We start from the raw sequence: 16298 nt of genomic DNA, 5'->3' as shown, positions 1-16298 counted from the left end.
ACAAGTTTGTTTTGCTGAAATCTCCACTTATGACTTCGGTCAGCTTGTACAAGTATGAAATTTGCAACTTTACCTCAGTTGGTAACAAAATTGTAACTGTTAACAAGTTCGATGGAACTTTATTTTTTATGATATTGACAATCAATTGATTATTGTCAAAAAAGTTGTGTCACGCAATTCAACATATTAGTTGCTATTGTTGTGCAAAGTTGCAGAAACTATAACACTTTCAAAAAAAAATAGCAAAATCGATCGTCAAATGTGTTTTTAGACTGTTTGAAATCTGTTTTTTTGTGCATCTAAAAATTCATTTCTTCAATTAAAAGGTTAATAAATTCCTATCTGTTTTCATCAATAGCTTTTACTAAACAATAAATTTTTCTACGATAAAAAGGCAAATTTAATGCAATGATGTTAGTATATTTAACGTAATAATTTTTTAGAAGTGGAAAAAACTTTAAACAGTTACGTAATTTTTAAGTATTTATCATTCTTCATAAAGTATCCGCAAGAAACATGTTGTTGAGCTGCCATTCTTTGCATTAATGACTAAGTTTAAATGCAAGGAACAAAAAATTCTAACTTGTAGTTTTTTACTTGATACATTACTTCCTCAATATCGTTCTAACTTTTAATTTTACGTACAGTTACCTCTCGCATCTTTACGCACTCGTGACGTTACGCACTCTCGTTTGGTTACGCATTTTAGAATTCTAAAAAAATCAAAAAGTACAGTTTTTTTTTATTGCACAAATTTGGTTTATTGTATATTTTTAATTTGAAATATATTTTTAAATGCTAACTCACCTCTCTATATCTTTAGACTTTGTAAACTTATGTTCCTTTACTAATTGATAAACATTTAATTATACCTGAGTATATCAGATTAAAACACAAAATGCATATTTTTTTTAAAGGCTATATAAAAAAAAAAAAATAATTAGACACCACACCATTTCTTAATTGTAAACAAGTGCTTAATAACAAATTGAATTTGCTAAGTAGAATAGAAATGTTAAGTACCAAATAAGTCACATACAATTAAAGATAAAATCATTTTATTATTAAAATTAGTAAACTTTTTAGAATTATTATTATTTTATATAGATTTAAATATTTTAAAATATGTATAGTTTTATCTTTTATTTTCATGTTCATAAATAAAGTAAACAAATTGTTAAAAATGAAAAGTCCCCAGTCTGCTTTTAGCTAGAAGCAATATCAAGAAACATCCATTATAGTAAGTATATTTAGTACCTCTCGTATCTTTACGCACTTTTTTTGTGGACACAATGTGCGTAAATAAGCGAGAGGTTACTGTATTAGGTAATAAAATTATTTGGTTCTTTTAGATCTTGATTTTAATATACAATGAACATATTTTTTATTGATGGCTCGAGCGAACATCTTACCTTTGTTGATGATAGCCGAAACAAATACTGGTAAAAAAATCTCAATTTAGAAATTATTTCTGGAACTTAGATTTGTACCTAATGTTAATAACGTAAAAGTTAGAAATGATGAAAAACGAAATATAATAGTTAATTCTTTAGCTTCAACTTATAGGCGAAAATAACCGTTACTACGAAAAATCGAAAACGCTTTAGCTTTTAATTTCTAACCTACAAAAGAAATTATAAAGTTTAATATAAATCATGATTTTCATAAACAAAAGTATAATAAACTTTAAATAACGTTTTTTTGGATTGAAATTATATATAATCTCATATCAACTATCATATTAACTCAAAATTATATATACCTAATGGAAGTTAAAGAAAAATCGCACGTTGACCGATAGGATATAATAATAGGATATGAAGTCAAACTTTTTAATTTAACTAGTTGGAAGTTGAAAAAAGAGAACAACCAAGTAATTAAAAAATAAAAATAAACTAAACAATATAGTTAAAACGATTAAATCTAAATGAAAGCTAACTTGTCTATTTTCTTGGTAAACTATTCAACTCTAGTAAACCATAATAAAATGAAATTGTATTTTACTTTAATTCCAACGAAATTCAAGTAAGTCAATTTAAAATAATTATCACAGTGCAATAAACGCATAGTTCTATCTAAACGAAATATAGTTAAGAAATAATAAAAAATTCAGAAGACATATCTGCAACTACCAAAATTTCTTATACTTGTTTGAAGAAATTTAGTTAAAGTATAATGTATAAAATCAAAAAAAATTGTTGAAAGAAAATAAGAGAATAGTTTTAATGTTATGAAAAAATAATATGTTAAGTACATTTTTGTTATTAATTTCTTAAAACTCAGTTAAAAAAAAAAATATTTGTCTGACAAAGATTGAAAAAAATCTGAACTGGTAGTAAAAAAACTTAAGTACACTTTTAAAATGCTTAACTATAAACAACTGCAGTAATATAGTAAGTTAATTTTTGTACATTAGAAGTACCTCTTTTATATAGTAAACAATTTTATAACATTTATGGTTAAACTAAGTGTTATAAAAAAGCCTAGTTGTAAAAATCTTGATTTCTGCCCATAGCATCATCAGAAGCAAGCTCGTATGCAAGAACTTCACTTTTACCTTCAACATATTCTATTCCATTGTAGTACCAACTTTTAATGTTTAAAGTATTATAATTAAATTATTTTTTTCGATATAACTTCTAATCTATCAAAAAATAATTTATTTTAAACCCATTGTTATGTCTCTTTCCATTAAAATTTTTTTTTATTAGTTAAATGTAATAAAAAGCTTTAAATGGAGTCAGATAAATAAGAGTTTATAAAAATTAAATTTTAAAAAAGTACTAAGTAACTATTAACAGGGTTGCCACTCATTTATTCAAATTTTTTTTTCCAGGTTTTCCAAATTTCTTCCAGGTTTATAAAAGTACACATTTTTGGGTCTATTTTTAGTTGTAAGTTAATTTCTATTAAAGAAAATGTGTTAAATAGAATAAAAGCATTGAAAAAATATGTTAAGTTACTTTATACGTGTTTTTTAACAAAAAAATTTTTTGATGATGACAAAAAATCTTAATTAAATGATAGATTTTTTGTGTCAAATCAAAATTTTACAACTGAAAATGTTAAAGTTATTAAAAATTCCAGGTTTTTTCATCAAATTTCAAGGTTTTTTTCAAAATTTCTCAAATTCCAGGTTTTTCCAGGTTATTTTAGTCTAAATTGTCAAATTCCAGATTTTTCCAGGTAAAGTGGTAACCCTGTAATTAGAAAAACCAACAACACATTTTCAGACATTAACAAAACACTTCATACAATCAAACTTATTATGACATTATAAGGGATATGGGAGGTGTAAATAAAAATTGCAATTTTTATTTTTAATTGAAAATTTTTGTAAAACCGAGAATCGATCTTGTTACATTTTAAGCTTTAATTGTTTTGCAAAAACTTTAAGTGTGATACTTATTTAAAAATTTATAAACAGCAGCCTCATAAAAGAGGTAAACTTAATTTAGAATTAGACTTTGAAAATAGCTTTACTACGACTCAATTAAGCTTTTATAATCTTAAAACTGTATAACTATAAACTTAAACACTAAAAGTATAGTATAAAGAAAAACATGTCAATTATGTGTAGTTTTTAGCTTGAATAAAATTTTATAAAGCAAATTTGTTTAGTCTTTAATGAAAAAAAAATTGTAATCATTATTTTCACTGATGATGGTAAAACTTGTTGTATGAACTTTTAATTTTATTTTTTTTCATTTAAGCAGCTAATTCGGTAATTATAAATAGTAAATATATAAAAAAAAATAGATCTAATAGGGTGTTACTTAATTTGATATTAAAGATCTTTGAAACTATAACTCAATAAAACTAAATAAACGATTGTCCATCAAGAGAAGCTTTAGTTTCTCTCGTAACTAAAAAAAGCTTGCAATAAATACCATTAAAGTTTTAATTCTATAGTTCGAGATCAAAATACTCAACTTTATTCATTCTAAAAAAGTTAGTAAAAGCATTCTAAAATTATAATAACACACTAAAGAACTTTTTAAGAAAAATTGTGTCTAACTTGTTTTATGTACTTATGATTTCTAGATATTAAATATTCTGATTTTCATTTACAGTAAGTTCATCAGTTTAAACTATTATTAAACAGTTTTAAAACAATAAACAAAAACTAACTCATTGTTTGTATCAGAACTTTGAAATATCTTTGTAGTCTCAAGTTTACCTTAAATAAAACACAGAGTTAGAAATTAAAAAAAAAAATACTAATAGTCTAGGACAGGTTTTTCCAAACTTTTTTGTGTCATGGCCTCCTTTGAAGCAATAAAAAAAGCTATGGTTAATTAAGTTTATAGTAAGATTTCTTAAAAAAAGTCTTTAATACGCCTAGGACCTTATTTTATTTTACTCTTCATCATTAACTCAAGAATATTTAGTGTAAGTTTTAAATGAAGGCCTCATGCCCCTTTCCTCCTTTTACAGCTATTAACCCCTTAAATTTAAAATTTTCCCGTAATACACAGTATAAGTTACAAAAGTACCCTTAAATACGCATAGGACCTTTGCAGCTTGTGGCCTCCTAATTTTGTGAATTGGCCTGACTTGGGAAACCCTGGTCTACGAAAAACAAATATTAATCAGTACAAGTATCTAAGTTAACCTGTTATATTAAATGTATCTAACTAAACAGCTAATCAATATTTTTTTACTTATACTTTTGTTTGTAGTTTTGAAACATCTGATTTAAGTAATTTAATTTTACAAAAAAAAAAGTATTGAAACATTACTAACTTAATGGCTGGAATTCATTACACAAGATACTCAAAAGTCCTTTCGTGTATGCAAGTCCAACTATTATACCAGCAAGATTACCAGCTAGTGAAACTTGGGGGAATAGTATCTAAATATTTTTTTCCTTTGAAATTTAAGAATTAAAGATATCTTAAGTAGATATCTTATTGTTATTAATTCTAAATATACATACATATAACTAAAGAAATAAACAAAAACGTTGGTGTTTTTGATAAAAAGCTAAAACATATGAAAATTCAAGAGCAAAATAAAACTGTGTTTTACAAAATATTGGATTTAGGATGCTGTTATGAAAAAATGTATCAAATAGATACAATCAAAAGGTGATTATTATTTTATCGAATAATGAATTAGTAAAATATCAAGCTTTTGCGATATTAACATATTTGGAAAAAAATAATAAAGCGTAATACTAAATAACAGTGTAAAATTAGCAGAGTAAAAAACATTTATCACTAATGCTTACTTAAACCAAAGTTTCTCAAATAGTTCACATAAGGGTGCTTATAAAAAAAACAGATTTTTAAGTTTTCAGCTCTACAATTTCGTATATTCATAAAACATCTTAAAAACACCACGTGCAAAATTAAGGTGTTTTTAAGAAGCTTTTTGGGAGACTTGGTCAGATTTTTGGAAAACAACCCCACTATAAACTGTATGGGCCTAAAAATACGACCCTTAAGTTTTTAGCTCAAACATTTTTCACATATAAATGTAGATTCTTTTTTTTAGACTTAAAATAAAAAAATAAAAACTGCAGAAAATCAAATAAATTTTCTTTAGAATTTTTTTAATTGTCTAAAATTTGCATGAGGTGTTTTTGTTATTATCACCACATGTAAAACTTTTTCAAAATAAAAAACTAAATGTTTGCATTTTTTAGGTCTCATACAGTTTATATTAGATTTGTTTTTCAAAAATCTAGGAAAGTCTGCCTAAAAGTTTCTTAAAATCACCTCAAACTTTGCATGAAAATTTTTTATGACAGTCAACAATATAGAAAGTAGTAGATATGAAAATTAAAAAAATTCAACTTTTTTAACACCCTAGTGAACATGTATAGGTGCATTAAAGTTATTCTACTAAGCACAAACAATTTAACAAGTATAAATATTTTACAACTGTTAAACACTCTATTTTTCTTTATTTACAAAAGCTACTTTCATTGCTAAAATTAGCTTTATAATGTTTTTAATACTATTGACAACGCCTTTGTATAAAAACATTGTTATACAAAGTTATAAACTGAAAGTTATAGTTTTACTAAAAATTTATCTGCTTCAATTTTTAAGCATTTATTTCAAAATTTTCACAACCTAATTTTATAAAAACATATTGGCTGAAATTTTAAAATATTTTATTCTATAATTTTAAAAGTAATCAAAAAAATCTTATCTTTTAGTCATAAAATTTTATTCCCATAGATTTCCAAAAGATCTAAATATTGCAAGAACATTTGGGCTCTTTAGTTCAAAAAATAGAAATGTAGATAATACTTGGTAAATTTTAAAATTTCAAAGCAAAGTGACGCTGAAAAAATAACAGTTCTTGGCGGAATCTTTTACAAAAATAACTACATCTTAAAAATTGATATTTTTATTATAAAGTTAGTACTTAGGGCTTTCATTAAGAGCCATTAATAAAATATGCAAAAAAAAATGTTGGATCCTTCATGCGCTTAACAGAACTTCCTTTTTAAAATTTAAGCACATAATACAAAGCACCTTAATCTTTTAAAAATTGTGATCATGTGAGCTGAAAGTATAAAATATACCTAGTAACTTATCTTTACAATAAAAATCCATTTATCTCATACCTTACAGAAGAGAAAAAGTAGAAGATAATATTGTGACACTTATAGATAACTGTCAAAAACAATCACTGTTTATAATCACTGTAAGGAAAATAAAAAGTAAATTACTGTGCATTTCAAGGGTATAAATAATAGAAATAAAAATTTATTAAATATGTAGTGAACTTGCTCAGACGTTGACTCTTTCTAATTCAGCATACAACTTACTAATATCGTAACTGGTTTAGTAAGATAGTTTTATTGTTTGCTAGTTGTCAGCTTTACATTTATACTTAAAAAAAGTTATTTTATTACTCAGTCAATTTAAAATCTACTATATTTATTAACTACCCTTTTCAAACAAAGTTTAACGGTTTAAAATCTCACCTGAATTAATATCAACTCTAGCCAACAGGAATGAATTACATTCGTTCTTAAGAAAGTAACATTGTTTGTCTTGAAAGTCTTTGATTCAGTTGCCAAAACTTCAAGGGCAAATATAATACCTAAAATATATTATACCTTCCATAATAACTTGTCATAAAAGACAATAGTTTAGGTAAAAAACGTGCCAAAAACCATTGTATGTATTTTTTTATTGTGTTTAAGCTCAAATATGTATTATTTTAATTTGAAATCTATCAAAATACAATTATTCAAGTCATTTGTATGAATAATAGTAAGTAACCAAACACACTATAACTACTTTATAACTGCTTTATACATTTCATAAACATTTGTATTTTAATTTAAGGCCATAGGGAGGGATAAGCCATGTTTTTTACAAGTTGATGTTATTTTAAAAAGTTTATTATAAGCTTCAAAATACTTTTTATCGTTTTAAAAAATTAAAATTACTTTTTGAGATATGACCAGTCAAAGTCGAGCCGCATAATAAGTTTTCTAAGGGAAGGGAAAACTAAAACAGCAAAAAAAGACTATTTTATTTAAAATCTATCTCCTCCTACATTTTTTCAGGCAATTTTCTTCAAACTTTCACAGTCTAATCTTTACACAATTACAAAAAACATTTCTTTAAAATTTGAAATATTTCAAGTAAATATTTTTTTTTGAAAAAAAAAGACTTTTTATTTTAATTCTTTTCATAAAATTTCAAATTTAAAAATTTTAAAAATTCATAAGTAGAGTTTTTTCTTTTTATATAAGGTACATTTCCTGAAAATTTGAAGAAGATTGCTTGAAAAATGAAGAAAGAGATAGATTTTAAGTGATTTTTAAAATTTTTGAGAAAATTGACCAGAAAAAATTTTTGCGGTGCGGTCCATATGTTTGTATAGGAAACTTTTTACAAAAAATAAAATATCTCAAAAGTTAAATGATATTTTTGAATTCTATAAAAACTAGCTTGTAGTTTGTACTTAAAGCTTTCATATAAAAGCCAAAGTTAAATGCGGAAAAAAGTGTCTTTCCCCCCTATGGCCTTAATTGATTTTGCTGTATTTTATGAGCTTCATACAAACATTTTTACATAAAAGTTAAATTAAGGCAATTAGGCACTTTTTACTTGTTAATCTTTATTTTTTAAGTTATTTAACTTTGCTAGCAGTTGCTTTTTATCATTATGTAATAATTAAACTAACTTTTGAGATATGAGGTTACAAAGTCTGAGAGTTGAACAGGTTCCTTATAAAATGATTTAGGTAAAAATTTAAAAAATAATTTTACATAAAGAATTATCTTCACATACAATATTGAAGCAAATGTTGTAAGTGTAAACTTTCTCAGTTTAGTTTTCACTTAATATTTATCAATTGTATTGTTTTTTTTTTTTGAAACAAAAAAAACAAAAGATTTATTTTATAAAAATTATTTCCTAATTTTTTAGAATTTTAAGGTTTATTGATTAAAAAATGAAGGATAAGTAAGATTTTTAGTATATTTTTTAAAACTCTAAGAAAATCTGCAATGATAAACTTTGTTTATACATTTGAACAACTGACTACATCTAAAAGTTCTTTTTTTTTTTGTGAAAAGTATCTTATAATATATAACTTTCTCATTTTATTTTTTTCAATGTTAAATTTTGTTATAAAAATGTTTGACTCCTTTGCGTCCTTAACCTCCACGACTAATTTATCAAAAATAAATCTCTATATATATATTTTTTTGATGATTTCTTAAAAGTTTATTCCTTTTAAACTGTATTATTTATTTTAAGTTTTTTATTATATTTCTAATTGCCTTTTTTGTTTATGCCTCCAATAAGGAGTCTATTGAACTTACTATCTTTGATTGCTTATTCTTCAAAATTTTATTTGTGTTTTGTTAAGCAGTAAAAAGTTTTTGATAGCAATGATGAACAAAATAAGATAAATTTCTTAAAAACAAGCCAAACCACCCCTACAATTATGTAAAAAATTTTAAGTTAACTTATACAACATATAACATTAAATTAGACTAGTATGAAATAAATACAAAAAAAAATCCAATAAAAAAACAAATCTATATATTTTAAAAGTATAAATAGTAAATATTAAAACATTTATTTAACTTTACCTGAAAACCCAATTACACACTGCTGATTGTAATTGGTACCAAATGCCTGAAAGAACAAAGCATCCAAAGCTAAAGTTACTGAGCTGGTTAGTACAGCAAAAACAGCCAGTAAATAAGCAAAGTAATAAGATTTCAGCTTTTTCTCTACGTTAACCCCTTTCAATGAAAATGACACTATGTTGTAATACAAATGAAAATCATGGATATGATGGATTTGAGATGTAATTGATCTCCTGAAATCAAAACTATAATTTGTTTAAATTCATAAATAAGTATTAAATTTTTTGAAACTTTAAGGACTTAATGATTTATAAAATTATTCAAAACTTGGCTGTGATTTTGCTTTTTTTGTTATGTAATATTCAATCACTTTATTATATATTTTTATAACAACAAACTGTTTGAAAGGTTAATAAAGTTTAAAACTATATTTTACTGATTAGTATATTGCAAAAAAATACTTTCTACTAAATAAATTATCAAAGTTTTCCATTATAATTCATAAAAACACATAAGGCTTTTTTATAGTTTATATGCAAGTTTATAAAAAAAATACCTTTAAGTTTTGTTTTTAATTTTTTTTATAACATCTTTTCAAATAAGAAACTTTATCACTTTAGTTTAGATAGAACTTTTTGTTAGAAACACCTCACACCTAGTCACAAACTTGACATAATGGATTATATATTAAACAATTTTAATTTAAAAGATTGAAGAAGCAACAATATACAAAACAACTAAATAAAAGACTTGCTGTTAACCAAAAATTCTTTGCTTTCGGAGTATTAAAATTTGATGATAATATAAAATATTTTGTGTATTTCTATGTCAATGAGAACCATGCGTTTTTAGTTAAAAAAGTTTATAATTAGTTACAAGTGGTTCAAATGAAAAGTACTTGTAATTATTATTAATGATGAGTGACCAGAAACTTTCTTTTGTGTCCTAAAACTGTCCTGAGTCTTTTAAAATACTTTAAAAATTCTTAAACTATTATTTCATAACAAACTTTAACTTTTCAAAATCAATAAAAATCAAGTTTTTGAACAAAATTTGGATATAAAACATCATAATATTGAAACTAGAACAACTAAATCTCATTTAATATTGAGAAAAAACACTAGTCAGGTTTTAAATAAATCTTAAAATTATCTGGAGTTTTTTATAAAAAGACAACAAACTAATTTGAGTCATCCTTAGTTTTTGTAAACTGTCTCTGAGTTGTCAAGTATAATGAGTGTGTAGCAACCTTGTGATTATTTATAAAGCTTTAATTTTAAAGTATATTTTTTAAGCTACTTCAGCTGTAACTTTTAATTACCTTTTTTTATTGTGTATACAGGGTTGCCACTGACTTATGGCAACTTTTCTCCAAGTTTTCAAAATTTCTTCCAGGTTTTTAAAAGTACTACTTGTTTTTGGGTCTATTTTTAGTTTAATATTAAGTTTAAGGTAAAAAACTGTGTTAACTAGTATAAAAATATTGAAAAGATACTGTAGAGCTACTTCAAATGTGTTTTTTGATAAAAATAATTTTGATGATGACAATTTTTTTTATTCATATGGTAGATTTTTGTGTCAAATCAAAATCTTTATACTTTATATGTAAAAAATGTTTAAAATTCCGTTTTCAGGTTTTTAAGGTTTAACACTGTAAGGTTTTTATATTCACAGTTTTTAAAAAAGGAAAAGGATATCAAAGTTAAAAAGTTCAGTAGGATCCTTAAGGAGTATGAAAAAAGTAAAAACTATAAAGTAAAACTAAAATGGTAAAAAGATAATTATACAGATACTATATGAGCAGTGGCAAGACTCAGATCTAAAGAGCATAGCAACATAAAAAACTTTATAAATGTTATCTCTTATTCTTAATTGTTTAATTTTTCAGCAGTTTTAACATAACTACATATTAAACAAATAATAATAATATTTTAAGTAGTTTCAAAAATTTTCTCAAACCTTACAGTGTTATTTATTGTCACCTCTACTAATTAAAATTTTTCTCGTAAACAAAGTTGAAACATTATTAATTCGTTGATTATTATTTTACAATAAGTGTGGATTAGAAACAGTCTTTAAACTCTTACATTAAGTCAAAAAGTTAAAATTACTTTGTTTATTAAATAAAAAACTTTAAAAAACCTTACCAATACTCATTAATATTCCAAGTCTGATTTATATCAATACAAACTCTTCTCAAGTAAATTGAAGATTGTGAGTTAATAAAAACAAATACATTCAAAGCAATAATAAAAAGGGTTACAATAGGAATTTTTTTAAGTTCATATCTTTTAGGATAATAAAACAATGAAAAACATACAATTTCATTGCTCTTTATTTTAGAACAAGGCATTTTTAATCTAAAAAAAGAAATAACAATAACAGCTACACAGGTACTACAGTAAGTTTTGATTGTCTTGAAAACAGATCAAGAAAAATCATTAAATTTTATTCAAATTTTTGGTTACAATTATTGTTGTTGTACACCAGGGGTCACCAAACTAGATCTGCATCACAACGTTTCATAAAAGTTTATAAAAAATTATAACTATAAATTTTGTAAATGTGTTAACCTTTGGGTTTCGATTCGTGTTTTTAATTCAAAGAGTTTTTAAAGCCTAATCGCGGATAGCTACCTACAATATCAGGCAACACCAATTTCATAGTTATCACAAATATTTATCTTAACTTTAGCTTACCAAGAGTTATTCAGAAATATTTAAGATTCATATTTTAACAGAAAAACCAAAATTAATAGTATTATTATAAACCTTGAAAATGCATTAATAAGTAAAATATCTTAAATCAAGTTACATTCTTTTGCAACTAACAACTTTATTTATATTAAAAACGAAAAAATATTATTTTACTTAGTTTTAAGAGCAACAATTAGTAAAGCTTTTAGTTTGAGTTCAAAAAGATGCTTAAAATATGAAGGGCTCTTTACTTATAGAAAAATAAATATACAAAAAGTAAATCTATAACATTTTTTTAAAAGCTATACAGTTTGTTTTATAAAATAATTCATCAGAATACTAATTAATTTTTGAATAATGAACAAAAAAGTAGAAAACTTACTCAGAGCTAAAAGCCGAGCCGATTTTTTTAGTTTTGATATGCAACTTATCTCTCGGTCAACAATTCTTGATCAAAACAAATTATGTACTTTTATAAATCAACTACACAATAGTTCTGTCTGACTTTTGAGCAAAGTTTTAATAGTTTAAATTTTATACAAGCGGTTTCAAAAACTATAGTAATTATATTTAAACCTTTATGCGTAAAACCTTAAAAAAATAAATTTGAAGCTTTATTCACAAAAGTTCTGTTTTAAAAATAAATTTACAATTGGCAACAAACTTAACTTACCTAATAAGCGGCTAGAGTATAAGTTATTAATGATAGTAAGGTAGTACCAATTAAATTTTTTGTTTTGTACAAATTAGATATCAGGCTGCCGATTAAAGTTATAAATCAAAACTAGTTAAACAAAGTGCATGTGTTAAAGCCAAATAACTATTTTTATATAAATAAGTTATTTTATTGCTAAAAGATAACAACAAGTCTAACTTTCAGTGTTAATGTAACAGAAGGAAATACTAAAAAACTTTTGTTATATAATAAATGAAAATAACTAAATTTTATATTTAATAGTCGTCAATAACATTTTGAACGTAGCTTAACTCTTAAAATTTATACAAAGCGCTAAGAATGTATAAATTAAAAGTCTCACAAAAAGTTGGAGTAAAAAGTTGCCTTGTTGAATTTTTTTTATTGTAAACAAACTAGAAAACTTTGAATTTATTTGAAATTTGTCTTTTTTGTTATGTAAGTTAACTTTACAACGTTAAAAAGGTTAGATTTTTTTTTGGAATGTTTGCATCGCTCTATAACAATCAAAAGCTAATTTTCTAATAAAGTCAACACTTAATTTGTCTGTGTTTGTTTTGTTAGCAATACTTTGGAAAAAAAAAACTAACACCACTTTCACAAATGTATATCTACCGTACTTTTATCGTTTGCAATAAAAAAATATTGACGACTAAAAGTTGAGATGTACTGGTCTAAAAATTATATACATGGTTGGCTTGATCATGTTTTTAGAGTGGACAACGAACCAAGACTCTGCTGTACGTACAGCATAGCGTCTCTAAGTTTTCCTTTTTTAAATATAACGGTCTCTTGCGACTATCATACGTTTGTAATTAACTAAGAAAAGGCAAAAAGTATGAGTTTTAGAGTCAGAGTAGTTTTATTTTAAGGTCTATGTTGTAAGGTCTACTCAGTGAATTAACAGGTCTACAGCTACATATTGTAGAATAATTAGACTATAGCTCATTTTTAGTGTTTATATTTATACTTGTTTTCTTTTCAGATTTTACATTGTTAATAAATTACTAAACTAAATTGACAAGGAGTTATTCTTCATGTAAAATCTTATTAACAATTTGAGAAAAGTAAAATGGTTGTTGTAAAGTGCCCAATCCGTGGATGCGAGTTCCAGACGCCAGATCTATCCGGTGATGTAGTGAGTAGCCTTCTCAACCTCTACAAAGTGGAGCATCAGCAAGATTCTGGGTTATCCAATAATGGAGTAATGCCAAATGCACCTCAATTGATTCGACCAAAGGTTGACCGGGGGATCAGCCAAGAGACATGGTTTGCTTTCATTCGAAGGTGGGAGGTATTTAAGATTGGTTCAAATATAAGCAACAAAAATGCAAGCATACAGCTTTTTCAGTGTGCGCAGGACAAGCTTGGCGATCTTATGTTAGCAAGTGATCCTCGACTGATGGCCAAATCAGAAAGTTACGTTCCTAAACTGATGGAGTCGATTGCAATCATAAAAGTTGCTATTGGTTAAAGAGAGCAGAACTTATGAACCTAAATCAGGACCATGATGAACCGTTTAGAACGTTTGCCACACGTGTACGAAGCAAAGCAGAAACCTGCAATTTCACTACAGTCAGTGAGTGTGACTGTGGGAAAAGCAATGTGACGAGCTACACAGAAGAAGCAATAAAAGACGTGATGCTCGCTGGCGTTGGGAACGATGACATAAGAAGAGAAGTTCTTAGTACTGAAGATATCTTATCCAGGTCATCATTTGATATAATTTCCTTTATTGAAAGTAAAGAAATGGGACGCCATGCAACTGAAAATTCGCGGACTATATCTGCAGTCTCTTCCTTTAAACGTCAGAACGTCAACATAGGAGATGAGTCCTAACATGTTCCTTGCCAGAACTATAAAAAGCTTTTCTATCCTTTCAACGAAATAGGTAACTGAAATGAAAAGCCTTTAAGATATTGTCTATCTTGTTGGCGTAGTCAATCAAAAAAGGTTAATGCTGTTCAAATCCAAGCTAATAATTCTGTTTTTATGCAACAAGATACCCAAATAATGTCACTACACGCAAGCAAAAGAATCATTTTGAATAACACCATATTCAGGAAGAACTCTTTGCGTAAAGTCAAGGCAACGACTGATCATCCCCGTGCATCAGTCAAGATTGCTAGACATGGCACAAACAAGTTTGCATGGGTAAGTTCTTTAGCTGATACTGGAGCACAGTGGAACCTTTGGAGGTGGAAAAGCTTTCAGGAGGTTGGTTTTTGTAAGAAGGATTTAATGCCTGTATCCATCACAATTCGGGCTGCCAATAAAATTCCTATTAACATTCTAGGGGCTTTCAAAGCTACTTTTAGCGGAATGTCTCCAAAGAAAGAGGTTATCAGATGTGATGGAATTGTTTATGTAAGCGATTCAGTGAATGGATTCTTTCTCTCGTATGAAACCATGGTTGACCTCCTGATTATTAATAAGGATTTTCCCTCCATTAGGTCTCAACTGCCTCATCAGCATTCTGAAGTTGCTGTAAGTTCATATGAAAATGATTAGAATAGACTGGACTCGCATAAAGATGTGACCTGTGATTGCTCGCCAAGGAGTAAAGTGCCGGACCGACCAAACAAACTTCCGTTTGAGGCAACAAATACAAACGTGAGCAAAATGCGTGATTGGCTCTTACAAAGGTACGCAGCTTCAACGTTTAATGTATGTCCACATAAATTACTCCAGTAAATGAGTTGGCCTCCACTTAATATACATTTGGAGAATGATGCTAAACCACGTGCTTGTCATACACCAGCTCACGTGCCAATTCGTTGGCAGAAGCAAATTGAAGCCCATCTCATTCGAGATGTGAGGTTGGGTGTCTTGGAACGTGTCCCATTTGGTGAACCTGTAAGCTGGTGTCACCGCATGGCGATCACCAGGAAACAGGATGGGTCACCTAGGAGGACAGTGGATCTCTCACCACTTAACAAGTATTGCAAGAGGGAGACGTGCGCTACAGATACTCCGTTTAAACTAGCGCGCAGAATTCCAAAGGGAACGTTCAAGACTTTAACAGATGCATGGAACGGGTATCATGGAGTTCCACTGAGATAAAGTGATAAACACCTCACTACATTTATCACTCCGTTTGGCAGGTTCCGATATACTAGAGCTCCTCAAGGCTTTGTATCATCTGGTGATGGTTACAATCGCAGTTTGCAGCTATTTTATCTGATTTTGAAAGAAAGGAGAGATGTGTTGATGACACTATTTTTTTTTATTCAGAATTAGAGTGTCACTGGTGGCGAAAAATGGATTTTCTGTCAAAAGTTGGCAATGCAGGCATCATTCTAAATCCCAAAAAGTTCCAGTTTTGTCAAAAGTCCGTTGATTTCGCTGGATTTAGAATTTCTGATGAACGTATAGAACCTTTGCCCAAATATCTGGATTCCATTCGAAATTTCCCAACCCCAAAGTCTGCCTCAGATATACGTAGCTGGTTTGGTCTGATAAATCAAGTCGCAAATTATGCCAAACTTCGTAAAGTCATGGCACCGTTTAGAGATTTTCTCAGTCCAAAATGTAAGTTTATGTGGACAGAAAAATTAAACCAATCATTTAATAAATCAAAAGAGATAATCATTGACGCAATAAAGAGCGGTGTTCAAATTTTTGATCTTGGGAAACTGACTTGTCTTATACCAGACTGGTCAAAGCAAGGATTGGGCTACTTCCTTATGCAGAAACACTGCAAATGCAACAGCCGGTTACCAGATTGCTGCACCACCGGCTGGAAAGTGACGCTTGCAGGTTCAAGGTTTTTGAATGGGGCAGAAAAGAATTATGCTGCCATAGAAGGGGAGTCGCTTGCTATTGCTTGGTC

The 16298-nt window shown here is 27.2% G+C and overlaps 1 protein-coding gene across 1 annotated transcript; it reads right to left on the bottom strand.

Annotated features, from left to right (window-relative positions):
* Positions 1-2483: 2483 nt before the first annotated feature.
* Positions 2484-13219, bottom strand: LOC145833425 (rhomboid-related protein 4-like). The gene is made up of 7 exons (XM_082940603.1): positions 13195-13219; positions 10398-10536; positions 9077-9309; positions 6947-7065; positions 4747-4855; positions 4132-4180; positions 2484-2589 (listed from the first exon to the last, which is right to left on the bottom strand). Exons 1-7 carry the CDS (start codon positions 13217-13219, stop codon positions 2484-2486), a joined length of 780 nt encoding a protein of 259 aa, XP_082796729.1.
* Between the last annotated feature and the right edge of the window lie 3079 nt (positions 13220-16298).

The sequence above is a fragment of the Thalia democratica genome, chromosome 4 (assembly GCF_965202585.1).
Source record: "Thalia democratica chromosome 4, ktThaDemo2.hap1.1, whole genome shotgun sequence".
Lineage (NCBI taxonomy): Eukaryota > Metazoa > Chordata > Thaliacea > Salpida > Salpidae > Thalia > Thalia democratica.
This window is presented reverse-complemented; position numbering and strand designations above follow the sequence as displayed.